Source organism: Palaemon carinicauda, chromosome 18 (genome assembly GCF_036898095.1).
Source record: "Palaemon carinicauda isolate YSFRI2023 chromosome 18, ASM3689809v2, whole genome shotgun sequence".
In the NCBI taxonomy this organism is placed as follows: domain Eukaryota; kingdom Metazoa; phylum Arthropoda; class Malacostraca; order Decapoda; family Palaemonidae; genus Palaemon; species Palaemon carinicauda.
Genome location: NC_090742.1, coordinates 51,861,055 through 51,888,755, shown reverse-complemented (window position 1 = coordinate 51,888,755; position 27,701 = coordinate 51,861,055). Strand labels below are relative to the sequence as shown.

The 27,701-nt window shown below is 42.7% G+C and overlaps 1 protein-coding gene across 1 annotated transcript in view; it reads right to left on the bottom strand.

Annotated features, from left to right (window-relative positions):
- The window catches only part of LOC137657293 (son of sevenless homolog 2-like), a 454,104-nt gene that overhangs the window by 315,004 nt on the left and 111,399 nt on the right, over positions 1-27,701 (bottom strand). Inside the window, 1 exon segment of the mRNA XM_068391627.1 lies at positions 3,965-4,092. Within this exon segment, the coding sequence (XP_068247728.1) occupies positions 3,965-4,092 (128 nt within the window).

The window sequence follows — 27,701 nt, the reverse complement described above, 5'->3', positions numbered from 1 at the left end:
AATCGTGAACGGGAGCGTCTAGCTTTAGTTCGAGAATGCCTTGAGCGTAGTGAATTCCAAGCTTGCGAACGTGAGCATCGGCGTCGTGAACATGAACATCGTTCTCGTGAACGGCGCCCTCGCGAGCATGAACGCCACCCTCGTAGATGAGAGCGTCGTTCTTGGGAGAGTGAAAGCCTCCCTCGTGAATAGGAGTGTCGTCCTCGCGAGCATGAACGCCGCCCTCGTGAACAGGAGCGTCGTCCTTACGAGCGCGAGTGTTGTCTCATGATCTAGATCGTCGAGACCAAGAACGCGAGTGTCTGGACCGAGGTCTACACTGGGATGCTAGTGATCGTTCAGAGCGCGATTGCGAGACTTCTCCTGAGGAGAGCTTTGAGACTGGAGGTCCAGTGAGTGTGAAGCTCTCGAGCAAGAACGCCTTCCAGAAGAAGTGTGTTCGGATCGTGATGACCTAGGATCTATTTGATCTTTCAACGTCGCAAACGGCAATCAGAGGAAGTGTGTCCAGAAGGGCAAAGTGATGGCAAGGTTCACCCTTTTGCACTGGTGGTGGTAAGAGCGCTGGTCTCCGGAAGATCATCACCCGCAACCGATGGGTTCCTGTAGGAAGAAACAGAAGGTTGGAGTATACAAGACGACGAGGACCCAGGATGCCGCGTGGGGTCGTCATCAGCAGGAGGCCATTGGAGGGGCGAACGCGAGCGATCACCTCGTCTGCTCGTATAGGGTCCAGGAGAAAGCGACAGATGTTCTTCGCAGAACTCCAGAACATGAGAAGGCTCTGGTCACGGGTCCTTCCTAGCACCGCGCTGAAGTTAACGCAGAAGTTCTTCCTTCGAAGGGGGTCCTGAAATCCCTAAGGTTGGTCAGATCTGCAGTACATGTGAAAGGGTGAATGGCTCCCCAGAGGCTGGAAGTGAGGTTGCTCCTCTAGGTGAAGCAGCGACCCCCCTCCCCCAGTGCCCCGGGGTTGCCTAGGAGTTAGTCAGTCTGTGCTCTTACACGATCGTCCCTAGGAAGACCGCGAGCAAGAAGGAGCTTTTAAAAGAAATTTGGGGATACAAGAAGAACAACGGGCTTTCATCGCCCATGAGGGAGAAAGATCAGGCTTGGCCTTCTTCTTCCTGTGCCATCCAAATCTCTCCTATTGAAAGGCAGGCCACTTCCTACACTCTGCACAGGGCAAACCCTGCTCGCAGCGATGCCCTCTACACAAAGGACACAGAGAGTGGGGAACGGTCTCCAATGCTGACATGAAGGTATCGCATGCGGCACCCTCGCGCCCTGGACAGGTTTGCATGAAGGCGATTGTAAGAAAACACGCACACCTGAAAAGAAAAAGAAGATCAAAAAGTCGAATGACAGTCTAGGGAGAGAGAGGACACATCTGACCTCTACCATGCCAAAAGAAAGTGACGTACCTTACAGCTGTGAATATATATAGAGGTGGCTGGGTACCCTCGAGCCACCCCAAGCCTACCAGCTCAAACAGTTAGGCAGGGTTGCCACCTCGCACTTTAAGTCTAATGGCTACCTTCCAGCTTCACGAAAAGATAATCCAAATAAATATCGGAAGGTTTGTTAGTAAAGGAACAATACATTATTAAAAATCTGTATTTTACAACTCACTGCTCCACCTGAGGATAACAAGACTCCAGTGATCGTAAGAAGAAAATTAAATGAACAAAGCTACATAACGATACGAAAGATAACCCAGGGAACCTGTCACATTTTTACTCTGAAAGTTGGAAGCAAGGGCTAGATGACCAAGACCTTTGGATTTTCCTTACAGAAGCTGGGAATTAGGCAGTTACCGAAAATCTGAGAAATACTAGGTCACTGATTTGCATTAGATGCTCATATTACACATATCTTTAAAGAAAAATGTGGGGTCGCAATGCAATATAAAACATTACAGCAAAGTAGCTTGATGAAATATTCAAGAGGAGGGTTTTCAAAAGGTCAATGGGATAAATATTAAAAATATTTTTCAGATCCGTAGGTGGAAATGCCTATTCTGTACTGTACTGAGTAGACCTAAAGACTTATTCCTGGGTTAAGTAGCATCTAAAGTAAGACCTCTTCAGTAACATCAACAGGTGTAGAATCAGCCATTTAACAGGTACTGGCAATATCACGACTAGTAAACCATTTAATGGCTGATTTGACCTTAGAAATTTTTTATACTTGAATTGGGTGCTGCAGTACCTATTTGTGTAACAACTTAGAGGAAATACTTAAATGATGGTACTTAATTACCTTAAAAGATATAAAAGCCTTGAATAATTATGCCTATGAACTTCTTTGTTTTTTAGGCTGCAACCAGCAGGACTAATGAATTTCTTATGCTCCTACAGACTTAGGTACACGAGGCTGGCTCTTAGAGATGTAATACCATGGGAGGTTCTAGTTACCATCATTTGGAAGTCTATTAATCTAGGGTACACATTGATGGTTAACAAATGGCCCTGCATATTGGTTTCAAAAACCCTTTTCAGTCCAGCGATGCTTAGTGCTGATATCCCCTTTACAATTTTTGTTAATTGGCTGAGATGAGGCAGATGCAGACTAACATTTCTTGACTTAACAATGTTACACACATTGCAAAGGGGTATATACTGGGGTTGGCCTAACAAATGGCCACAGTGGAATACTCTTCCCTATATTTTCTATAGCAATCTATTCCCAAAAATACACATACCCCACATTTCTCATAATCCCTCCTTATCACTTACATGCTCATGGCCTCTTGGGGAGTTCTCCATTTGACTAGTCAAACAGTACTACATTGAATCCTTCTCTCCGGTTACGGCTCATTTTCCTTTTGCCTACACATACTGTACATCGAATAGTCTGGCCTATTCTGTACATATTCTCCTCTGTCCTCTTACACCTGACAACACTGAGATTACCATACAATTCTTCCTCACTCAAGGGGTTAACTACTGCAATGTAATTTTTCAGTGGCTACTTTCCTCTTAGTAAGGGTAGAAGGGACTCTTTAGCTATGGTAAGCAGCTCTTCTAGGAGGACACTCCAAAATCAAACCATTGTTCTCTGGTCTTGGATAGTGCCATAGCCTCTGTACCATGGTCTTTCACTGTCATGGGGTAGAGTTCTCTTGCTTGAGAGTACACTTGGGCACCCTATTCTATCTTATTTCTCTTCCTCTTGTTTTTTTAAGTTTTTATAGTTTATATGAAATATTTATTTCAATATTGTTGCTGTTCTTAAAATATTCTATTTTAATTGTAATTACTTTTCTTGTACTTTCCTTATTTTCTTTTCTCATTGGGCTATTTCCGCTGTTGGAGCCCTCGGGCTAATAGCATTCTGCTTTTCCAACTAGGGTTGTAGCTTAGCAAGTAATAATAATAATAATAATAATAATAATAATAATAATAATATTAGTAGGGTTGGGTAACTACCCCTACCTGAAGAGCGCTTAGGGACTCTTGATGGGCAGTGTTCCACAGTTTTAGAATATAATTGGCAACATGATCCCTTATGGAAGTTGTGAAATTTAAGCTTTTGAAGAAATCTGAATCCGTACCAATTTAGAAATATTGGTAGCTAGAATATCAATGCCAAGTTTCTTATGGTGCCAAGAGGTTGCTTGATGTACTTAAATCCTTGGAAAATTTACCCCTCGTGCTGCGCAACTAATGATTGTAGCTTTATTCAGATTAGTGATCTCAGCTAACAAATTAACAGTTATACAGAAAGTGGTTACACAGTGAAGTTCTAAAGATCCTTCCATACAGCATATATAAACAAAAAAAAATCATCAGGTGAAAAATTTAGTGCTCTTCCTTCAGATAATTTTTGTAATGAACAAAAATAAAATGGCATCATATCAATGACTTTGAAAATAGGAATATGTGCCTATAACATAGAAACTAAAACATTCATGGAGCCACCACAATTAATGATGAGTAGCAATAATCAACTAGCAACTCACCTAATACAAATTCGTTACAGCACTGAGTGATGACTTTGCCTTCCCAGCCTTCTATAGATTTTTGTAGCTCCTTCATTTTTAGCAATGTTTGTTGTCTACTTAATCTGCCATGCCGCAAACTAATTTCACTGAAATTTCAGAACTTTTCATCAGGTAGTGTCAAAAAGATTTCAAGAAATAAAACAAATAATAGATTCAAAGAAAAAATATTTATGTATATAATTCTCTAAAAAGCAAGTTATTATAAAACAATAACAGAAATCTTATTCTCACTCAAGTACATAAATATCCAAAATATCCAATAAAAACAAAATACTAAATATGACAAATTTAGAGGCATTTTGTATTTTTCACTAACTATACAAAACTGAGTCCTTTACATAGGAGTTTGATAACAGTACAAGCTGGAATACTGCACTTACAAGATTTAACTAGGTGTAAACAATTAGTTGTTGGCCAAATAGGTGGGAGGCAGTTGGAATTTATTTAGGGGTTAGTGCTGGTGGCCAAGTATGAGTAAGGGACTCGGGTTTGTATAGTTAGGGAAAAATACCTCCAAATTTGTCATTTGTTCCTACAAGTATATAAACCCTCATCCCATACAAAGCATATTCATCCTTAGGTGGGAGGAAATCCCTGTTTCAACTGGCTGAAAACTTATCCCAGACACTCAGAACTCTTGCACTGGAAATGCTGACGAGTTAAGGACCTTGATACCTTGTGCAACAGATGTTAAACAATTTCTAAAAGGTATATGGTTCTGGTATCATGGGTTTTTCTCAAGCAGAAAATCTGTCATAAGACTAAGCTAAGTTCCTAATGGATTTGTGTATGTTCTTTGCAAATGGCCTAATTATGATGCATGGGTTTGCCTAGTTATGTTCCACTCCCCCTCGTGAAGGTGTTGGGAAAAGACTCTACTTAAGCATAGAACAACAAACTAAGTAGGGCCTTATCTGCACCAAAATCCAATTCAAACTGGCCACGCACTTGATGCTGTACCCCAAGAGAGGGTTAGATTGAAAGGCAAAGAAGAGGCCAGCCTCTCTTTACTTTCCTCCCAAACTTACTCGTAACCTTTACATGTTATCGGAAGTAATGGTCTTGTGAGAGGCGCCGGGGTACCTATATTACCTGCTTTGCTGCTACAACTGGCCCTAGAGAGAAAGTGCCTAGGTACCTGCGGGTCACTACCTGCAGGTAATGAGCAATAGATATTGTTTAACATTTCCATAACACTACCTGAAGAACATGCATTACAGATATTCTTTCTAAATGCTGGTGAAGTACCAACACTTCTGATCTGATGTGCTCTGACTTGAGGCCTTCCCATTGTGGAAGGAGAGGGAGGTGAACGGATATGGTCAATGACCTCCTGTAACCAAGGAGAAATGATGTTTTTGTATCTTTACTCTTTACCCTATCCGTAATAATGAATAGGTGTTGCAAAATTGGTCTGATTACTTGAGTTCGCTTGAGATCGTGCCTCAGAGCTCTCGCAAGACAAAGGCAACTGATCAGGACCATCGGTAACCTCATGAAGGCTAGCAACCTGGAAAGATGGAAAGTTAAAAGCTAGAAAAAGCTAGGATCCAGAACCGTTGGGTTTTGGGTTTTAGCAACAAACTCTGGGACAAAGGTAAAAGAAACCTGCGGGCTTCAACACCTTGAGTGATTTTGAAAAAAAGACAGTGGAGCTCACCGATACATTTTGCTGAAACCAAAGTGCAGTTTATAAGATGCCCTCTTCAAGAGCACAAGACTGTCCCTTATTTCATGGGGGAGGTCTCACTTCGATTGGAGGACAGGTGCACAGTATTTAAAACTTTGTATGAGCATCAAGATTTTCACTGAAGAAGATCTACTCCCTCGAGTCGAAAGACTTGGCCTAAGGCTGAGCAATAGTCTTCTTCCGCTGAAACAGAGCAGAGCTTCTCCTTGCAGAGATTAAGCAAATAGTCGGCCATGAGCGGAACATAGGCTCCAAGAGGAAAGAGACCCTTCCAACAACACCAACGACCGAAAGAGGCCTGATACACGGGGGAGGATGAACATCGATACCCGCAGACATCTCTCGCACACCTTCGTGCAAAAAGCCTTTCTCTGAGAGAAGATACTGGATAACGTCCATGCATGAAGCCTTTATCTGAGAGATGCTGAATAACCTATATGAATGAAGCTGAAGGGATACCACTGCTTCGTGGAAGATCCAGGCATATGGTTGGCACAACAGGTCAGGAAGAGGTGGTAATACCCTCGGAGTCTCTATCAGTAGAGGTAGAAGGTCCGGGTAAAACTCTACTCTGGACCATTTCAGGGCCAAAAGAGTCAGATTGTGGTTGGGCGTTACTCGAACTCAATTCAAGATGCTTCTGATGAGGCAAAAGGGCGAAAACTCATAAGTGTCGGGACCATCCCACGGGTGCTGAACAAGTCCTCAAATGAGGACCTTGAGTCTGGAACTGGGCAGCAGTTTGTGGTTCAGCAATATTGCGAACAGGTCTATTATGGGTGAACCCTGCAAAGTCAGGATATCTACTGCAATCCGAGGACTCAAAGACCATTCTGAACCAACTATTTGAGTCCTGTTCAACTTGTTCACAACTACATTCTGCTTGCTGGGAATGAAACTAGCTCTCAGAGCAATTGGGTTAAGGTCTGCCCACTCTAAAACTTCCACTGCTAATTGACAGCGAAAGTGGCACGGTACCTCCTTGCTTATTGATATAGGCCACGATAATGGTGTTGTCACTCATCAAAAATACTGAGTGAACCGAAATTGATTGATTGATTCAAAGTTTTCAGGCATCCTGACATCTGAGGTCATTGACGCCGGTAACATTTAATTTATGTATACAAAAATAAAAGATAAAATAAAATAAAAAATAAAAGAGTATTCAATTAAAATCATAAAAGTTGAATGTAATAAAAGTTAAATATTTTTCAGAAGACCTGCTTCTGAAATAAATCTAAAAATGCCACTTGCATGGTAGGACACATCATTTCCAAGAATCTTGGCAAGGATGAACCTGCCACCCTCACCTCGAGCCTCAAACAAATATCTATTCCGCAAGTTGTTATAATTGGGGCATTCGGTCAACAAATGCCTTACTGTTAGAGGTACTACACAGTCGTCACAATATGGTTGGTGTTGGCCCTTCAGCAAAAACTCGTGTGTAAACCGAGTGTGACCAATACGGAGACGACAAAGAGACGTCTCCCATTTTCGGGGCATCATATTATACCTCCAAGGAGATATGTCATTTGTTATCTCTCGCATTTTATTGCCATCTTGACTATCCCATTGCTGTTGCCATTTATTGCAAACCAATTTCTTGATGTCAGGTAAGAAATCATCACAGGGAATGGGATACCTTCTTGGCAGCAACTCTGATGCAGCCTGCTTAGCCAGTGAATCTGCCTTCTCATTCCCAGACACACCTACATGTGCTGGAACCCAACAAAATTGAACTGTTATACCTCTCCGTCCAATTATGAAAAGCCATTCTAAAATCTTTAAAACTAAAGGGTTATTAGAATTAAAAACTTCCATAGCTTGAAGGACACTCCTTGCATCACTAAAAATTGTAAAATTACCCTCCTCCTCCAACGCTATTTTCTCAATAGCGGTTAATATGCCATACAGTTCGGCAGTAAATATGGAAGCGGTCAGAGGAAGTGCACCTCTACAATTAAAACCATTACTATGTACTCCAAATCCAACGCCAGCATCAGATTTGGAGCCATCAGTATAGATAAAAGTTGATCCTCTATGTTCTCTAACATGTTCATTAAAAAGAGACCTGGCTTCTAGGTCTGACATATTCTTCTTATCTCCAATAAAATATTTACAAAAAGATATCTCTGGTAACTTCCATGGAGGCGTTGGTGATACCTTGAATGGAAGTACCTTATTTCTAATTAAATCCAGACTATTTAATAATCGTTTCACCCGAAAGCCATAAGGTTGAGGAGATTTTGGGTGCAACTCAAAGTATGATGCGTGTCTTACAAGGCTTGCAGTCTGAAAGGCGAGAGAGTTAGGGAGTCTTTGCAATCTAAACCAATACCGAAGAATGGAAGACATTCGGTATAGGTCTAGAGGTAACTCTCCAGCATCAACAAGGAGACTTGGGATAGGCGAGGTTTTAAAAGCTCCAGTAGACAATCTAATACCTGCATGATGTATCGAGTCTAATATTTTTAACCGGCTTGGGGTGGCTGAAGAATATACCTCACAACCATAACTAATTTTGGAAAAAATCAAGGCCTTGTATAATTTTAAAATAGTATTGCGGTCTGCCCCCCACGATGTATGGGACAATACTTTTAAGATATTCAGAGCTTCAACACATTTAGCTTTTAATGCTTTTAAGTGAGAAACCCATGTCAGCCTACAATCAAATATCAAACCTAAAAATTTAGCTTCTCTTGCACATGGTATCCGTTGACCTTTAATGAATATATCCGGGTCTGGATGTACTCCCCGGATACGACAAAAATGGACAACGGTAGTTTTACTTGTCGAGAACTTAAATCCATTCATGTCAGCCCACTGGATAATTTTATCAATAGAGTGTTGGATTTTTCTCTCAACCATTGCCATTCTAGCGCCAGCAAATGATATTGAGAGATCATCCACAAATAATGTTGAGAGAACATCCTGGGGAATGGCTTTGGATATCCCATTAATTGCTAGTGCAAAAAGGGTTACACTCAGCACACTACCCTGAGGAACTCCTTCTTCCTGGCACTTACTCTCAGATAGTGTTTCCCCAACTCTCACTTGAAAAACTCTACGTGAAAGAAATGCCTGAATAAATAGTGGCAGCTCTCCTCTCAATCCCAATTCATGAATGGTTTTAAGTATACCATATCTCCATGTGGTATCATATGCCTTTTCAAGGTCAAAAAATACTGTAACATGGTGCTGTTTGGAAGCAAAGGCTTCACAAATAGAAGACTCTAGTCGTATCAACACATCAGTCGTTGAGTGCATTTTTCGGAATCCACATTGAATCGGTGATAAAATACCTTTCTTTTCAAGGTACCATATCAGCCTTGCATTGACCATCTTCTCCATGATTTTACATAAACAAGATGTCAATGCAATAGGACGATAGTTTGCTGCTAAAAACTTGTCTTTACCGGGTTTTAAAAAGGCTAAAATAATGGCTAGTTCCCAAACACTTGGGTAACTATGATCATGCCATATTCTATTAATAATACTTAAAATAAATAGCTTTGTATTAAAATGTACATGTTTAATCATTGCATATGGAATTCCATCGGGTCCAGGGGCTGTATCGTTGCAATGAGCAAGTGCGGAATCAAATTCTCTTTCAGTGAAAGGAGAATTATACGACTCTTCCCTTCTTGTTGCAAAATTTAAAATTTTCTTTTCTTCAGCGCTCCTATACTGGTGACCAGGGGCTCCTTCACACTTGCTGGATACATTTGAAAAATGATTAGCCAGGGCATTGCTAACTTCCTTTGCTTCAGTTACATACTGGCCATTCACCCTCAACACTGGTGGTGGGTTGGGGGTGAATTTGCCAGCTATCTTTTTTACTTTCCTCCACACAGAAGATGGTGGTGTTCTACTGTTAATGGAGGAAACAAAAGACATCCATGACTGGCGCCTTGCTTCTTTCATGGCACGACGGAACTGTGCTCTACATTTCTTGTACATAATTAAATTCTCATCAGTTCTGCGTCTACGCCATCGTGTTAAAGATCTTCTTGTGGCTCTGTGCAGGGCAGTTAGTTCTGAAGACCACCACGGGACTGGTCGTCGTTTGAATAACCCTGTTGTTTTTGGAATTGAATTGACTCCTGCTGTATGGAGAGTTCCATTCAGTAAGTCTATGGCATCATCGATATTTTCAACTTGTCCTGCATCCCCCTCAATTTCGCTTAGCTCACGAAATTTACCCCAGTCCGCCTTGTCAAGATTCCATCGTGGCGATCCCTGTAAAGGTGGACCATTGTTGGTGTTTATAATGATTGGTGCGTGATCACTAGTATGCCAATCATCTAATGTTCTCCAATCGAAGTCTATTAGGCAATTAGAGCTTACGATTGCTAGGTCAATACATGACAAGGTACCTGTCTGGACATGAAAGTGTGTGGGCTCTCCTGTATTAAGGAGTCCCACATCTTCATTTTCCACAATTGATGATATGATATTTCCCCTCGTGTTTGCTAAAACATCACCCCACAAAGGATGTCTACCATTCAAATCTCCAAGTAAAAGAAAAGGTTGAGGGAGTTGTTGAATCACCTCCACTAAGTTGTCATACAAAATGTTATCATTTGGAGGCAAGTACAGAGAACAAATTGTATATTTTCGCCCTATGTCGATCTGTACAACCACTGCCTGCAGAGGTGTACGAATAGACAGAGAAACTTGGGGAACATCTCGACGAACGTATATGAGACTTCCGCCATGGCTCCCCACTTGGTGATCATATGGTGTCCTATAACTAATGTATTCGCGAGGACATGGGGTATTATGATCAAGTTTGCTCTCCTGTAGACAAATAATTATGGGGGAATGCTCATGAATAAGGAGCTTAAGTTCTTCATATTTGGCCCTTAAACCCTGACAATTCCATTGCAAAATGGAGGAAAAAACTATGGTTTATAATTTGGTAGACCCCTTGGATGGAGTCTTCCCATTAGCAGTTTTTGATCTAACACTATTTTTAGGTGGTTTTATTAAAGAAGGTCTTGATAGATTGGGTTTAGAATTTATGATTTTCTTTTTGTCTTTTTGATCTGGTTGTTGAGGAGGTTGGTGGACCTCCACTTGAATTTCCGATTTATTTAAATTGACTTCCAGATCAGAAATATCAACAGACAAATCATCATATTTATTTGACGTCGTAATTTTGATATTTCTTATGGAAGGGGGTGAGAGAGATGGAGGTCTCTCTCTTTTCCGATTAGTAGGTTTTGAGCTACCAGGTTTTTGCACCTTCCCCAATACAGGTGCACCTGGTAACTTAGTGTCAGGTGGCATCTCCATCAAATCAGGCAAGGACATGGCCTGGGAGAGGTTAGTACTAATGTTAGTAATGGGGGACGAAGGCTGTACAGAAATGGGCAATGACCCATTTTTAATACGCTGTGGCAAAGCCTCAGAAGGCAATACGATTACTTTGTCATGCAGTACTTTATCATCAGAGGTTGTATTTCTTTTCTTAGAATTACTGGCAGTGCTAGGTGGGGTTGCTGTCTCCTGTGGTAAATTTACCTTTGATTTTAAGGCCTTTGCATAGCTGGTTGATTTATTCAACATTCTTTTTGCATGTCCCACACTTATGTGTTCTAAACTTGATTTGTTTAGGGCAGCTTCCTCCAACTTATACAGTTCGCATATCCTATCAGTTGATTTATGATTCAAATTGCAATTTGAACACCTGGCCTCAAGTGTACATTCTCCATGATAAGTTTTGGAGCAAATACCACACATTTTTCCATTTTTGCAAACTTTGGACGGGTGTCCAAATTTAAAACAATTAAAACATTGCAGGGGCTTTTGTTTGAAAGGTCGAACTTTAATCCTTTCATTTTCAATAAAAATATGGAAAGGTACATCAGCATCCTGGAAAGTAAGTATAATCATTGAAGTTCCAGGAACCTTATGCACTTTCCATACATTTAATGGACACATAGAAAGTATCTCCTCCTCTGTAAATTCGTATAGGTCCTTATTAAAGACCACTCCCCTTCCATAACTAAAATTTAGATGAGGTTTCATTTCCAATGTAATTTCATCACTGCCTGTCTGTAAGTTAGACAGTATTGCAGACTGAGTCGAAGATTTGGCATGGATGAGATAACTGTTCTTCCCAAAACGAGATATATCTCCAGGTGCTATGGTTCCTACTTTTTTTTGGATAAACTTACATATCTTAAAATAATTCCCTATTATCCCTTTAGGTTCAGCTAAGAGCCACATAGGTGGTTTGGGTTTTCTCTGTGAAGGCATGGGTACATTTCTATCTTTTTCAAACCAATCAGCAGGTTTGTACACATCCAATTCCTTTGGGACCTTATCACAAAGAGCTCCCATGATGTTCAATTCGTTAATTTTGATACTACTAATATTACTTATGGCATTAAACGCTTCATCATGACTTTCAAAAGATATCCAAGAGTCCCATTTTTCATCTCCAAGTCGCATCCGTATTTCCTTTATCAATCCATAGCACTCAAATGCTCTATATATATCATCATAATTTGTCTCTAATGGGATTTGGGAAACATGAAGGAATCGTAGTTTCCCTGTGTTACCCAAATTGCTAGATTTTTTAGCATCAGTAGAGTGGTCCTTTTTAGTTCGAAGGTCGTCAACAGAGTTTTCCTTAATTTCAGTAGCAGAAGTCGTCAACAGTGCCGGGGGGGAGTCAGCAAATCCAGGGGATGGGGAGTCAGTATTTGAAGGGTCCATATTTAAGGGAGGGATTTTCAGGTTTTTTGTTGTTTTGTTGGGGTACCTGCTTGAGAATTATAAGAAAGTATCATACGTTGGAAAGGAAATTTGCATTCGCCACTATCGGCACAATGAGAGTATATTTCCCCGATGGTCCACTCCATACCCTACCCGAAGGATAGCATCAAAACAGATATAGAGGCACAGGTGTAAGCTAAACCCGCCTGTTAGGACTGAGACCAAAGTAATATGGAATCATCCTCCCCATATCTGTAATGATGGGCTTCCGGCCAAAAGCCAAGAGTCCCACCTCAAGGATTGGATCCCCCTGGATTCCGATGACCCAACCCTTGAGAGTAGTTCCGCCAAAAAGGTCCAAACCATCTTTGGGATGGCTGAGATCATCCAATACTCTCATATATAGCTTTGAATGCGAATACCTCCCAACCGTGATCCCTTCTCCCATTCATCTAAGCAGGCAGTAATAACGAATGTGGAAATATCCACGCCATTTAAATAAAATAGAAAAAAAAAATAGATAAAAAAATAAATGAACAAATAAAATAAATAAATATATATATATGCATACATCTACATATATATATAACTAAGAAAAATAATAATCATAGAGATAGGACAGCAAGATGAAGGAAAGGAAATTTGATAAAATTAGGAGAAGGTCGAAGTAATATTAAGCAGAAGAAAAAGATGAAAGAGAGAAATTTAGATTCGAACTGGGGGAGCAATTTCCCGAAGTTCGAGAGCCCTCTTGCCCGTCACCAAGATTCAGCACGGGAATGAAATGCCGTGCTGAAGCTCAATGACTTCATCAAGGCATTCTCTCATTAAGAGGGAGAGTGAACCGAAAAGAGGGGGCAAAAGTGCTGAAGGGGCAGGAATGCTGTCTTTTCAGCTCCAGCACGATGATATGGCTCTGGTGATCAGGTGGTGATCACTGACCCGACACCATGTGCTGAAGGAGGTGTGCTCCCCAACCTTTCCTGGATGCATCAGTGAAGAAAAAGGAACTCTGGAGGCTAAACTCCTTACAACAGATTTGAGTCGTCCAACCACCAACAAAGATCTTTTCTGGCCTCTCCCCTATTGACACTAGTGAGAGGAGCTGGTCAAGACTAGCTGCTGAGAAAACTGCCCATTCAACTCCCATTGTGGTGAATAAGTGTATCCCCAATTTGTTCTGTGGGTTGAGGGTCCCTCACTGCCGTTGACCAAAAATGTAATGTTATTCTTAGCTAAAAATTTGGTTGCAGAAACTCACAAGGAATTAGGACCCAAAAATTAAAATATACTTGAAAATGAAGGTGTATTATTATTATAATTGTATCATTATTACTATTACTTGCTTATATATAACCCTAGTTGGAAAAGCAGGATGCTATATCCCAAGGGTTCCAACAGCAAAAATAGCCCAGTTGGAGAGGAAATAAGGAAACATAAAATAGTGTGCCTCAGACAAGAGGCTATGGCACTACCCACAACTAGAGAACAATGGTTTGATTTTGGAGTGTCCCTCTCTTAAAAAAGCTGCTCACCATACCAAAAATCTCTATTCTACCCTTACCAAGTGGAAAGTAGCCACTGAATAATTTCAGTGCAGCAGTTACCCCTTGAGAGAGGAAGAATTTTTTGGTAGTCATAGAGTTGTTAGGTGTATGAGGAAAGAGGAGAATGTGTAAAGTATAAACCAGACTATGCAGCGTATATGTAGACAAATGTAAAATGAGAAATAACCAGAGAGTGATCTGATATTACAGTAGTAATATCTGGTCAGTCAAAGGACCCCATAAATCTCTAGCAGTAGCATTTTAACAACCAGCTGGTGCCTTGGCCAAACTACAGTAATTATCAATGAAATCTCTATGGGAGGAAAGAAGCATATACCTAGCAGAAAGAGAGATGGATCTGTTATAACGACAGCAAATAAAGAAAAGCAACGTTGGATGGAACACTTTGGTAAGGTCAGGAACAGGGATATGACAGGAATAATTTGAGTGATATACCTGAAGCTATGGAAGACCTTGATGTGCCCATGAATGAATTCAGTGTGTTTGAAGTCGAAGCTATTATTAAAAAACTCAAAAGATGGAAGGCTCCTGGATATGATGGATTAAATACTGAGATGATATTGGGTGAAAATGAGGTGACTCCCAGAATACTCGCAAAATTATCTTGTAGAATATGGTGTGAAGAGGCAAGACCTGATGAATGGAAGCTAGGAGTGTTGGTGAAAGTGGCTAAAAAGATCTGACTGACTGCAATAATAACAGAGGTATCACATTTACGCTAGTTGTCATGATAAATACATAATATGTCTATTCTAAAGAGACTAGAGAGAAAGAATGATGAAAAGTCAAGATGAAAAAGCAAGATTTAAGGGGACCGTCCGCCATTTTTTTTCTAATGATCCAAATTACACAATTTCTATATATGTTTTAGACATATATAATACCCTCAGCAAAAATCATGATTTAAAAAAAATATTTAGGTACATTTTTCCCCACTACTATAATACCAATTGTATTGAAACTTATACCACAAAAACTACTCTAACAACCGAACAATTCTGTCAGACAGAATTTTGATTTTCCTTTCTGTTTTTTTTAATGAATTTTTATTTTTTTTTCCTCGTCTAGACGGAAAATAATCGTGAAAAAAAATGTAAAACGAAAATCAAAATTTTGTCTGACAGAATTGTGGGATTTTTATTCTTCTTTTCAACGATATCTTTTTCTCTAATATCGAACAACAAATAAGTGAGAAAAATGTACCTAAGTGGGAATAAGTATGTTTTTGAGTTATGAGCTCCCAAAGATTTGCAGCAAGCTTTCGCTTCTTTTCTAAAAGAAATCAAGATAATATTATTATGATAACTTTTATTGTTCATTCCTACATAAATGCACCCTAAAGGAGGTATTTGAACCCTCAGTTTACTATTCCTATGTTATGAGTTGGCAGCGATCTCTAATTGTTGCCAGTGTTTTAGTTAGCAGGTTTCAGCTTTGTACTCTTATCCATGTTTCCCTCTTTCTTGGTTCTTTTTTCTTGTTCTCCACTTACTTTTTGTTCTTTCTATCATCTTATGTAACATTGGCATTGCTATAAAATTCCAGAGGACGTTGTGAAAGCACAATCAACATACGAACTTCAAGTAAATAAACACATGCATTATAATTTCTATATGTCTTTGGAAACATTGTGATTTTTTCGTAGCTGGTAGTTTTCATTCACCTACCCTCTACCAATGCCTTTCATTTCTGCCAGAGGTACGAGATTTCAAAAAAGAGAGAGAGGAGAGAGAGAGAGAGAGAGAGAGAGAGAGAGAGAGAGAGAGAGAGAGAGAGAGAGAGAGAGAGAGAGAGAGTTGAACATTGTTATTATAGTATTTGTATAAATGGGAGTTTTTAATAATTGGAGAGGAGAGAGAGAGAGAGAGAGAGAGAGAGAGAGAGAGAGAGATAGAGAGAGAGAGAGAGAGAGAGAGAGAGAGAGAGAGAGAGAGAGAACTACGCATCTGTCAAACTCAGTCATACAGACGACGCCATAAGGATGACGTCATCATTTAAAGACCGCTATTTTCATTGTTTGGAAAAATGATTGACTATTTGTTCTTTCTACAACCTTAGGTAACATTGGCCTTGCTATAATGTTCCCGAGGGCGTTGTGGAAACACAATGTACATACGAACTTCAAGTAAACAAACTCATACATTATAACTTCTATACATCTTTGGCTTCTGTTTTCTTGTTCTCCACTTACTTTTTGTTCTTTCTATCACCTTATATAACATTGGCATTGCTATAAAATTCCAGAGGACATTGTGAAAGCACAATCAACATACAAACTTCTAGTAAATAAACACATGCATTATAATTTCTATATGTCTTTGGAAACTTTGTGATGTTTTTGTAGCTGGTAGTTTTCATTCACCTACCCTCTACCAATGCCTTTCATTTCTGCCAGAGGTACGAGATTTCGAAACATATATGTGAGAGAGAGAGAGAGAGAGAGAGAGAGAGAGAGAGAGAGAGAGAGAGAGAGTCGAACATTGTTATTATAGTATTTGTATAAATGGGAGTTTTAATCCTGGATAGGTACGATGGGTCGTTTGCGACCCCGAGCGTAAAAAAAAAACAGGTTTTTCTCACGTGACTCACCCCCGTGACTGAATTTGTGGGTGATCGACCTGCAGGAGGTGTCTCCCCTACACGCTCTAGTAGTGTCCAGATGTGCATTGCTGTAGCTGTACTCCTTCCCCGATTTCTGAGACGCGTCGGGGTCGTTCGCGTCCGAGTTTACCCTTCTAAGGTAGTTTGCATAATTATCAAAGTTATTACGTATTATGAAATTGTCGTAGAATGGTGCAACTTGTATAGGTTATCAGTTGTGGAAAGTCTTGGTGGATTGTTTGGCTACCATGTGCATGTTTTTTTTTTTAGTTAAAATGTCGTTCATCACCACGAGGACCATTTTACCGCGAGTGCCCCTTTTTCATTTTTTTTCATTTTTTTGCCAAGTCATTTTTCCGTAAGATATTGCCAAATAGGGTCGTAAAACTTTTGCTTGTTTAGTGTTGGAAAGTGTGTCTAGATGATCTGGCTACACATGCATGACTTTGTTTTTGTCAGATACGACGTAGTTATTGGTATATTGGGTATTTAACTGCGGTTACCAATTTCTGTTTTTTTTTCAATATTTGTAAAAATTACTACGTAGTAAGGAATTGCCGTATATTCATTTTTTTTTCATGTTTATGTGTTAGAAAGTGTGCCTTGATGGTTGGGCTAACACGTGCATGTCTTTTTTTTTTATCTGAGATGTCGTATATTAGAATGTCGGGCATTTTACCGCGAGTGTCCCTTTTTCATTTTTTTGCCAAGTCATTTTTCCGTAAGATATTGCGAAATAGTGTCGTAAAACTTTTGCTTTTTTAGTGTTGGAAAGTGTGTCTAGATGATCTGGCTACCCATGCGTGATTTTTTTTTTGTCAGATACGACGTAGTTATTGGTATATTGGGTATTTAACTGCAGTTGCCAATTTCTGTTTTTTTTCAATATTTGTAAAAATTTACTACGTAGTAAGGAATTGCCGTATATTATTGATTTTTTTTTCATGTTTATGTGTTAGAAAGTGTGCCTTGATGGTTGGGCTAACACGTGCATGTCTTTTTTTTTTATCTGAGATGCCGTATATTAGAATGTTGGGCATTTTTCCGCGAGTGCCCCTTATTATTTGTTTTGCATTTTTTTGCTTAGTCATGTTACCGTAAGGAATTGGCAAGTAGTGTCGCAAAACTTATATTTTTATAGTGTTGGAAAGTGTTTCTAGATGATCTGGCTACCCATGCCTATTTTTTTTTTAGCCAGATATGGCGTATATATAAGTATGTGTTCGATTTTCCTGTGATTGCCATTTTTTCGTTTTTTCCCATTTCTTTCAAAATTACTACGTACTAAGGAACTATCACAGAGTAATATTTCATTTATATGTTTATTTGTCGGAAAATATGCCTTGATGGTTTGCCTAGCACGTGGCTGAAATTTTTTTTTTTCTGAAATGCCGTATATTGGAATGGCCATTTTTCCACGAGTGCCCCTTTTTATTTGTTTTGCATTTTTTTGCTTAGTCATGTTACCGTAAGGAATTGGCAAGTAGTGTCGCAAAACTTATAATTTTATAGTGTTGGAAAGTGTTTCTAGATGATCTGGCTACCCATGCCTATCTTCTTTTTTTAGCCAGATATGGCGTATATATAGGTATGTGTTCGATTTTCCTGTGATTGCCATTTTTTCGTTTTTTCCCATTTCTTTCAAAATTACTACGTACTAAGGAACTATCACAGAGTAATTATTCATTTAGATGTTTATTTGTCGGAAAATGTGCCTTGATGGTTTGCCTAGCACGTGGCTGAATTTTTTTTTTTCTGAAATGCCGTATATTAGAATGTTAGCCATTTTTCCGCGAGTGCCCCTTTTTATTTGTTTTGCATTTTTTTGCTTAGTCATGTTACCGTAAGGAATTGGCAAGTAGTGTCGCAAAACTTATATTTTTATAGTGTTGGAAAGTGTTTCTAGATGATCTGGCTACCCATGCCTATCTTTTTTTTAGCCAGATATGGCGTATATATAGGTATGTGTTCGATTTTCCTGTGATTGCCATTTTTTCGTTTTTTCCCATTTCTTTCAAAATTACTACGTACTAAGGAACTATCACAGAGTAATGATTCCTCTAGATGTTTATTTGTCGGAAAATTTTGTTTACTTTTTTTTTGATTGAATATCATCAAATTTTTTTAGCTAAAATATTGTTTTACATTTTTTTTTTTCGATTTTATTTCCCTTCAAAAAAATTTTTTTGGGTCAGAATTTTAATTTTATAGTCGTAAAATAATCGACAATTATCCAGCAACCCACCATACAATTTTTATGCATATCCAATAATAATTAGATTAGTAAATAACACCTTGAAATTGACATACCCTTCCTACATTTCAAGTGGCAGATTAGGGAGTCTGAGTCAGTGTGGTTGGCGGCCATTTTGTGGACATATCCGAAGCGTAAGCTGCCCTATCTATATATATTCTTGTTCCCTATAGAATTTGTGATATTTTGGTATATTTTTACCTGCATAAATATCATATTATATATTAAATATATGTATTTTTTTACGGAATTTCTAAGTACTCAAAAAATTACCTTTAGATATGGCCCCTGATATAAATGTAATTTACAAAATAATGAAGATTTTTTTACATATTTCTATTTTAGGATAACATATGTTTATTCCCTAAAAAAATTAGCCACTTCCTATTTCATTTGGGTACCCAAAAAAATTCATGAAATTTGGACAAATTTTTTCGGCCAAAAAAAGTTACCCTTTTTTTCTCATTTCAGATCTTCACCTCCATGGGTCTGACTTCATCCAAAATACATCAAGATGTGTCCTAAACATTCAAGAATCAATTCCTAAAAGGATTTGTGTAAATATGTATAAACTTTTTTTTTATGAATTTTTATGTCAGGTCTTTTTTTTTCTACTTAATTTTTTAAAATATTTATAATAAATAGTTTTTCTGCAGATGAGTAGTATTTATCTATACAGTTGTTTTAAGCATTCATTGAAGTTTTTTTTGGCAAAAGAAAAAAGGAGGTTACTGCAAAATCTGATTTTTCAAGAATTTTTTTTGGCGTCGGGGTCGTTCGCGTCCGAGTATACCCTTAAAGGGGTGTCCGAGGAGCGTACCTATCCAGGGTTAAATAATTTGAGAGAGAGAGAGAGAGAGAGAGAGAGAGAGAGAGAGAGAGAGAGAGAGAGAGAGAGAGAGAGAGAGAGAGAGAGAGAGAGAGAGAGAGAGAGAATAAAAGTATTTGTATAAATGGCAGTGATAAATAATTCGAGAGAGAGAGAGAGAGAGAGAGAGAGAGAGAGAGAGAGAGAGAACTGCGCACCTGTCAAACTCAGTCATACAGACGACGCCATAAGGATGACGTCATCATTTAAAGACTGCTATATTTTCATTGTTTGGAAAAATGATTGACTATTTGTTCTTTCTACAACCTTAGGTAACATTGGCCTTGCTATAATGTTCCCGAAGGCGTTGTGGAAACACAATGTACATACGAACTTCAAGTAAACAAACGCATACATTATAACTTCTATACATCTTTGGCAACTTTGGCTTCTGTTATTGTAAGAGTAGATTTCGTTCATCTACACTCTACCAATGCCTTCCATTTCTGCCAGACGTACGATAGCTCGAAATATAAATGAAAAATCGCTATAGATAAGCAAAATTAACACACAAAGACGATTTTGTCAAACTCAGTCATGCAGACGACACAGTAAAGATGACGTCATCATTTAAAAACCTCTATATCTTCGTTATTTTTAAAAATAATTGGCTGAAACTTCTGGGGAGTATGTACGACATGTTTACGCATACATAGAAGCAATAAAACGATTTTCAATTTCTGAAAGTTGTTATGTCAATACCACATGGCGGACGGTCCCCTTAAAAAAGGAAGAAGTTATACTGTACTAACCAAACTTTCATTTTAAAACATGTTGTACAGCAATTTCTAGAATATAGAAATCCACTTTTGATGGCAATTGTGGACTATTTAAAGCCTTTAATAGAGTATACGGCCAATTTGCAAAGTCCTGCATTATTATGGAGTTCCTCTTAAATATGTAAACTGATTAAGTCTGTTCATGAACATAGCACGTAAAAAATTAATGTTAGTGGAGTCCTATCAAATAAATTTCCAGTGAACACTGGAGTATTCCAAGGGAATGTGTTATCACCCGTGTTGTGTATCCTCATCATGGATTTTGTAATACTGTATACAGAAAAGTTGGGAATGGGGGAAAATGATTGGACTGGATTAGTAGTAGGATATTGGCTGCCCTAGAGTATGCTGATGATGCTGTACTGATTAGCAGAAAACCACAGGATTTACAATGCTTGCTTACCAGAAGGCATGAAAATGACAGATTTGGAAATAATTTGAATTTTTCCTTTAGCTATTTAAAAGGGGTATTCTTTCGATGAAGCTGAAAGGACGAGCCTTTAAAATTTAGCAAGGATCAAGTACCCATTCCATTAGTTAGCAGGGTTTAGGGGGGGGGGGTAGCTAGCTACCCCTCCCACTCTCACACCTGAGACTGTGCTTCACTTTGCTTGGAGGTAGGACTTCAAAGGGAACAGGGTTAGGGGGTAACTTTGTATAAATAGCTAAAAGTTTGCATCAGTAGGAAAAATCACAAATTTTAAGTAATTTGTATTTTTCCTACCTCAAACTACTTTCTTAGGAGTATCTGGGATCTCCTCCCTAACCGACCAAGAATTTTGCGTAGTTCTCCCATCTCCGTTTTCCCTTGTCGGGTCCCTCCGTGGCGGATGGGTACTCGCCCTGAGGCGACCCGGGGTCAGCGCGCGAGTGTGCGCTACTAGGTCTGTGTCACCAGTAAGCATATGTTTAAGTACTATTTCGAACTCCTGTAAGACACTCGGGGCAGGATGGGTGGGCAATAACCCGAAAGTAGTTCAAGGTAAGTACTGTTAGGAAAATACAAATTACTTAAAATTTGTGATTTGTTCCAACACAGAGTACTTACCTCGAACTACTTTCTTAGGAGACTTACACTTTAGGAGGTGGGGATGGACTTACAGGCCGGAAGACCCACCATTACCATCCCAGGACACGGGACCTAGATAGGAGGCAAGGTCTAGACGACACAATGGACAGGGTAGGAGAGTCGAGGGGAAGCACGCAAAAGTCTACCTTTCGTATAACTCACCTATATGCATAATCCGGACATGGGCTTCCGCAACATCCATCTCTCACATGGGAGGAGGAAAGGGAAAAAGGGTAGCAAGGAAAGGGGAGTAAGGAGGACACTTGTGTCGCTTGCGATTACTTCCCTCGGGCTACCCGGGGCTTTTAGCTTTAAACCTGTTGCATGGCGGAAATCACTGGACCAATGGAGAAGGAGTCCAGGGACTTCCTCGTACAGTCTTTCAGGTAGTGAGCCGTAAAGGTGGACTGCCTGGACCATGTGCCTGTTCGCATGATTTGGCCTACTACCATGTTGCTATCAAATGCCAAAGAAGTGCTAGGACCTCTAATATCATGGGGTCGCGGGGTACCAGGGACCGCACACCCCTCACTGTCGTAAGCTCTCTTGATGACTTGCCGAAGCCAGAAGGAGATTGTGTTCTTAGACACTGCCCTCTTTACTGGGCCTGAAGAGACAAACAGACTTTTGATGGCTGGCCTGAGTCTGGCTGTCCTACTAAGGTATTTCCTGACTGTTCTCTCTGGGCACAGGAGCAAGTTTCCCGGGTTGTCTGAGAGAGGGATTGCCAGAACCGAGAACTTCTCGAACCTTGGGCCCGCAACTGCCGAGTTCTGGGTTTTGGCCACAAATTCAGGCAGAAACTTAAAGGACAGGTCCTTCCACCCTTTCGAGTGCGAGACCTCGAAAGACAAGCCGTGGAGCTCACTCACACGCTTGGCTGAGGCTAGAGCTAGTAAGAACACTGTCTTGAGGTTGAAGTCTTTATCCAGGATATCCTGAAGGGGTTCGAAGGGAGGCCTTGTCAAAACCTTGAGAACCTTAGCCACGTCCCACTGCGGGACCCTAGAGGCGCATGGGGAACAAGATTGCTCAAAACTCCTGATGAGCATGGAAATCTAGCGAGAGGCTCCCAGGTCGATGCCTCTGAGTTGAAATACCTACCCCAGGGCCGCTCGGACCCCCTTGATGGCTGGAATGGAGACCCCAGGTCGTCCCTCAGGTGGACCAGGAAGTCTGCAATCTTGTAGACTGATGCATCCAACGGTCTCAGTTTCTGTGTGGCACACCACTTCACAAACGTGGCCCACTTGGCCTGGTACACCACGCTCGAGGACTTCCGAAGATACCCTGACATCCTCGAAGCTGTCTTCTCCGAGAATCCTTCCTTCCTTAATAGGTGCTCGATAACCTCCACGCGTGTAGCTGAAGGCACTGAGGGTTTTCGTGAAACCTTCGAAAGTGAGGCTGGTGCAGCATATCTTCCCTTACTGGCAGGGGCCATGGAGGAAGGGTGGCCAGGTCCTGTAGATCCTCGATTCACTCCCTCTCCGGCCACGAGGGCGCTACCAAAGTCATCTTTGTAGCCCTTGATTGTCTGAGCCTGTTGAGCACCTGCCTGAGAATCCCGAAGGGGGGAAAGGCATACACGTCGAGTCCGTCCCACGAGTGCTGGAAGGCGTCCTCGAACGCTGCTGCCGGGTCTGGAACAGGAGAACAGAACACGGGGAGCTAAGCGTTGAGCCTCGTGGCGAACAGGTCCATCACCGGTGAGCCCCACAACTGGAGGACCTCCTGGGCCACTTGCGGGTGTAGGGACCACTACGACCTCACTAATTGCCCTGCCCTGCTGAGGCCGTCGGCCAGAACGTTTCTCTTCCCCGAAATGAGCCTGGCTGTGAGAATGATGTGGTTCCTCTCAGCCCATTCCAGGATCTGAGATGTGAGGTCGCACAATTCCCTTGACCTCAATCCTCCCTGTTTCTTTATTTATGCCACCACTGTGGCGTTGTCGCACATGAGGGCTACTGAGTTTCCCTGAAGGAGATGGGCGAATATTGTGAGGGCCTTTTGCACTGCCAGCTCGAGCAGGTTTATGAGGAGGGGCTTCTCCTCCGGGGACCACTTTCCCTCTGCTGTCTCTTCGAGCAGATGGGCTGCCCACCCCTCCTTTGACGCGTCTGTGAAGAGCAACATCTCTGGAGGAGCGGACGCGAACGGCACCCCCCTTAGGGTGTTCGCCCTGTCGGACCACCAGAGGAGCATGTTCCTAGAGGCCGGAGTAATCTTGACTAAGTCCTGAGGAGGGTCTCTCGGTGACCAGAGGTCCTTCAGGTTACATTGGACGGACCTCAGCTTGAGCCTCCCCTGAGGAACTAACTTCTCCAGTGAGACCAGGTGGCCCACGAGTCTCTGCTAATCCTTGGCTCTCATTGGTGCATTCGTCAGGAATGGTCATATAACATGATCCAGGTTGTTCAGCCTCTCTTGAGAGGGGAATGCCCTTGCTAACTGGGAGTCCAGGACCATCCCTAGGTATGTCATCCTGGTGGTAGGGACTAACTGGGACTTCTCTAAATTAATGGTAACCCCCAGTTCTCTGCAGAACTGTAATAGCTTCGCTCTCTGCTCCTTTAAGGCTGCCTCTGAGGCTGAAAGCAGCAACCAGTCTTCTAGATACCTGATCAGCCTGATGCCCTGCCTGTGTACCCAGACTGATACTACGGTGAACACCCTCGTGAACAACTGAGGGGTCGTTGACAGGCCAAAGCAGAGGGTCCTGAACTGCAGAGACTGGGATCCCCACTTCACTCTGAGGAACTTCCTGCTGGAGGGGTGTACGGGGATCTGAAAGTAGGCGTCCTTGAGGTCCAGGGACATAATGAAATCCCCTTCTCTCAAGGCTGCCAGCACCGACTTCGGGGTGTCCATCTTGAAGGACGTCTTTTTGATGAACTTGTTCGGGGACAAGAGGTCAATGACTGGTCTCCATCCTTCCGTAGCTTTCTCTACCAGGAAGAGCCTGCTGTAGAACCCCGGGGACGCTTCCTGGATGGGATGCAGTGCTCCCTTGTTCAACATGGCTGACACCTCCTCCTGCAAGGCTGCTCTCTTCTTCTGATCCTTGGGTGCCAGCCACTCTGCATGATGTTCGGAAATCAGAGGGGCGGGTCTGTCAGGAAGGGAATCCTGTATCCCTCTCTGAGGACTGTCACAGACCATGAGTCCGCACCATTGTCCCGCCATGCTTACCAATAACGTTTGAGGCATCCCCCCACCTGTGGCGTGGGAAGGTATAAGGGGCCTGCCTCCCTTCCTATCTCCTTATTGGGAGACGTTTGAGCGACCTCGTCTTGAGCCAGCGTATTTTTGCCTAAAGGAGGCCTGGGCTGAGCCACCACATCTGAGGGAGGGACGCGGGGATTGATGCCAGGAAGGGGAGGGGGCCTCCTGTCTAGCTGGTGGCGTAGGTGGGTAGGCCCCGTCCACCGATGGTCTCCTATGGGGAGGACGTTTTTCCGCTGGCTGTCTGGGCTCCGTCGAGTCTTTAAGCTTCCCCACTCTCTCCATAGTTTCCGCTACTGTCTGAAGGGGGAACAAGGTCTCACCCCACACCAGAGCATTTCTCAGGAACTTTGCCTCACGTTCGGGAAGTCTATGGGGAAGCCTGTTAAGAATCGTATCTCTCCTCCTTAACACCCCGTCTGCCGTCTGGGTCAGGGACTGGAATGTCAGGAACTTCATGGCCTTCCCTCCCGAACGTATGAGTTCCTGTAGTAGGGCCTGATTCTCTGGCACTGAGAGAGCTGGAACCCTGCCAGGATACATCCCCACCAGTCCAGCCAAGAGGTCACATTTATGATATCCTGTGATGTGTCCTCCACCATAGCGGCCTCCGCCTGATAGAAGACCACTGGGGCAGTAAGGCTCCTGTCATCTGCACTGCCCTGGTTTAACGTCGCGACGGCTTCTTCCAACGTCTGAGGTCCCGCATGACGCCCATCTGGCACATAAAACTTTTTCTGTGTCCTCAGTCCAGGCAGAAGCTTGAAGGACCCTTGGGCTCTTAAGGAGTTCTTGTGCCCTGCGACAAACCGGTCGACATGGTCCATGCCCAGGGCCACGTCCGGAGACTGAGGTAGGGTCAAGGATGGTTTCTGTTGAACTGGATTATCTACCATCCTTCCCAAACCCAAAAGCCAAGCCTGTTCTGGTGACGGTTTAACCTCGTCTAGCCTGTGGTGGTGCCAGATCAGTGCCAGGACCTTCCTGTAGGAGGACACTTCATCGGGGGAACATTCGCCAGTATCCAATAAGCCCTCTACCAATTGATCCTCCATGTCGGCTGTATCCTCGATCAGGGATGGATCCGTGGGGGCGGCCGTATCCCTTACCTCCGCCTGGCTCAATTGGCTCAATGGAGCGGCTGCCTCCATCACGGATGGAGCCGCCAGGGCGGAGGTAGCTGTCATGGGTCCACCCCCTCCCGGGGGAATCCGTGGAAAGTAACTGTCCTGTTGTGCCAACGGCTACACCCGATGCCTGAATGGAGCCGGTGAGACTTTGGGCGTGGGCACCATGCTGCCGGGCCGAGCTAGCGGCTGCCTCCGCTGAACGGATGGAGCCGGTGACTTACCGGGCAAGGGCAAGGGAAAGTTAAAGTGTGCCAACGGCTGCATCCGACGTGTGGACGGAGCCGAAGAGACACTGGGCAAGGGTGCGGAAGCGGCTCCAGCGGCCACCGAGGCAGGCACTGGACCGGCAAGAGCCCTGTTCGACCCGCAAGGGGGAAAAGCCACTTTAACCCACTTCTTCCTGGAAGAATTCCTCTTCTTGTTCTTCCTCCTCGTAACCTTGGCCTTCTTCCTCAAAGGGCCTGCATTTGAGCTCGACTTCTTCCACTTAGACCTCTTTCTCTTCTTTCTTGTCTCCCGGCCGCTGGAGTCCTCCGACGATGACGAGCTGGAGGACGAGGAAACGTCCGAGGTAGATGAAGAGGAAGAGTTGAGCTATCTGAGTCCTCGGTGTCTTCTGCCACCAACCTAGGGGCTTATAATTGTGCTACTGGAGTGACGGGTTGCATGAAGTCCGGCGGTAGAGAAGCCGAAGGCGCCGGGGGCGTGTGTAGTGCCCTGCGTGAGGCAAACCAGCCAGAAAACTCCTCCTCTTGTCGCATGGGTGACCTGAAGGGCGTCCTTGGCGCCGTCCACACAATGGAGTCGGGGTCCAAAGAGCACGTGGCTTGCCTTTCTCTGTCTAGCCCGGCCCTGGAAACCGCTGTTCCTGGAAAGCACTGCAACGATGGGGGGGAAGGAGTTGTTCCTGACCTCCCCCACACTGGGTCTTCACTCGAGACGGGTCCTTCGGGCACCAGAATCTCGTCTACGGAACACATTCCGTCACGCTAGCAGACTCCCCACTCGTCTGCGTAGGCACAATACAATTAGGACCAATGACATCAGACTCATGGGGAACGGCAATGGGCCGTTTCCCCGCAACGGACTTACCTCGTCCCCTACTCTGGGTAGGGGAAGGGGAACAAGAACCTCTCTCTGAAGGAACAGAAGGCGACGTCAATGGCGAGCTGATACCCGGCTTCCTAGAAGACCGCTTCAACGCCTTTTTCTTCCTTGTTGCGTACAAAGTCCACTGCAGCTCCTGCCAGGACGCACACTCCGGACATGTGGAGGCAGGCGAGCACACCCTGCCTTTACACGAGGAGCACAACGTGTGCGGATCGACATCAGGCTTAGAAACCCAAGCCCCGCATGACTTACCGGCCTTGGGCCTGGGAAAACGACGTTGGGATTCCATACAGGAATACACAAGCAACACAAGTAACACAAGGAAAGGATGTAAATGGGAAAGCACGTGGAACACAATGGTGGGTCGGACGGGATGTGAGAGAGAGCGGCGAGATGGTATCTACGCCACGACCAGATGCTTACTGGCGACACAGACCTAGTAGCGCACTCTCGTGCGCTGACCCCGGGTCGCCTCAGGGCGAATATCCATCTGCCACGGAGGGACCCGACAAGGGAAAACGGAGATAGGCGGAACTACGCAAAATTCTTGGTCGGTTAGGGAGGAGATCCCAGATACTCCTAAGAAAGTAGTTTGAGGTTAGTACTCTGTGTTAGAACAAATACAAATTATTTCCAAATTTTTCCTTTGTTCCGTAACTGTAATACAAACCTACG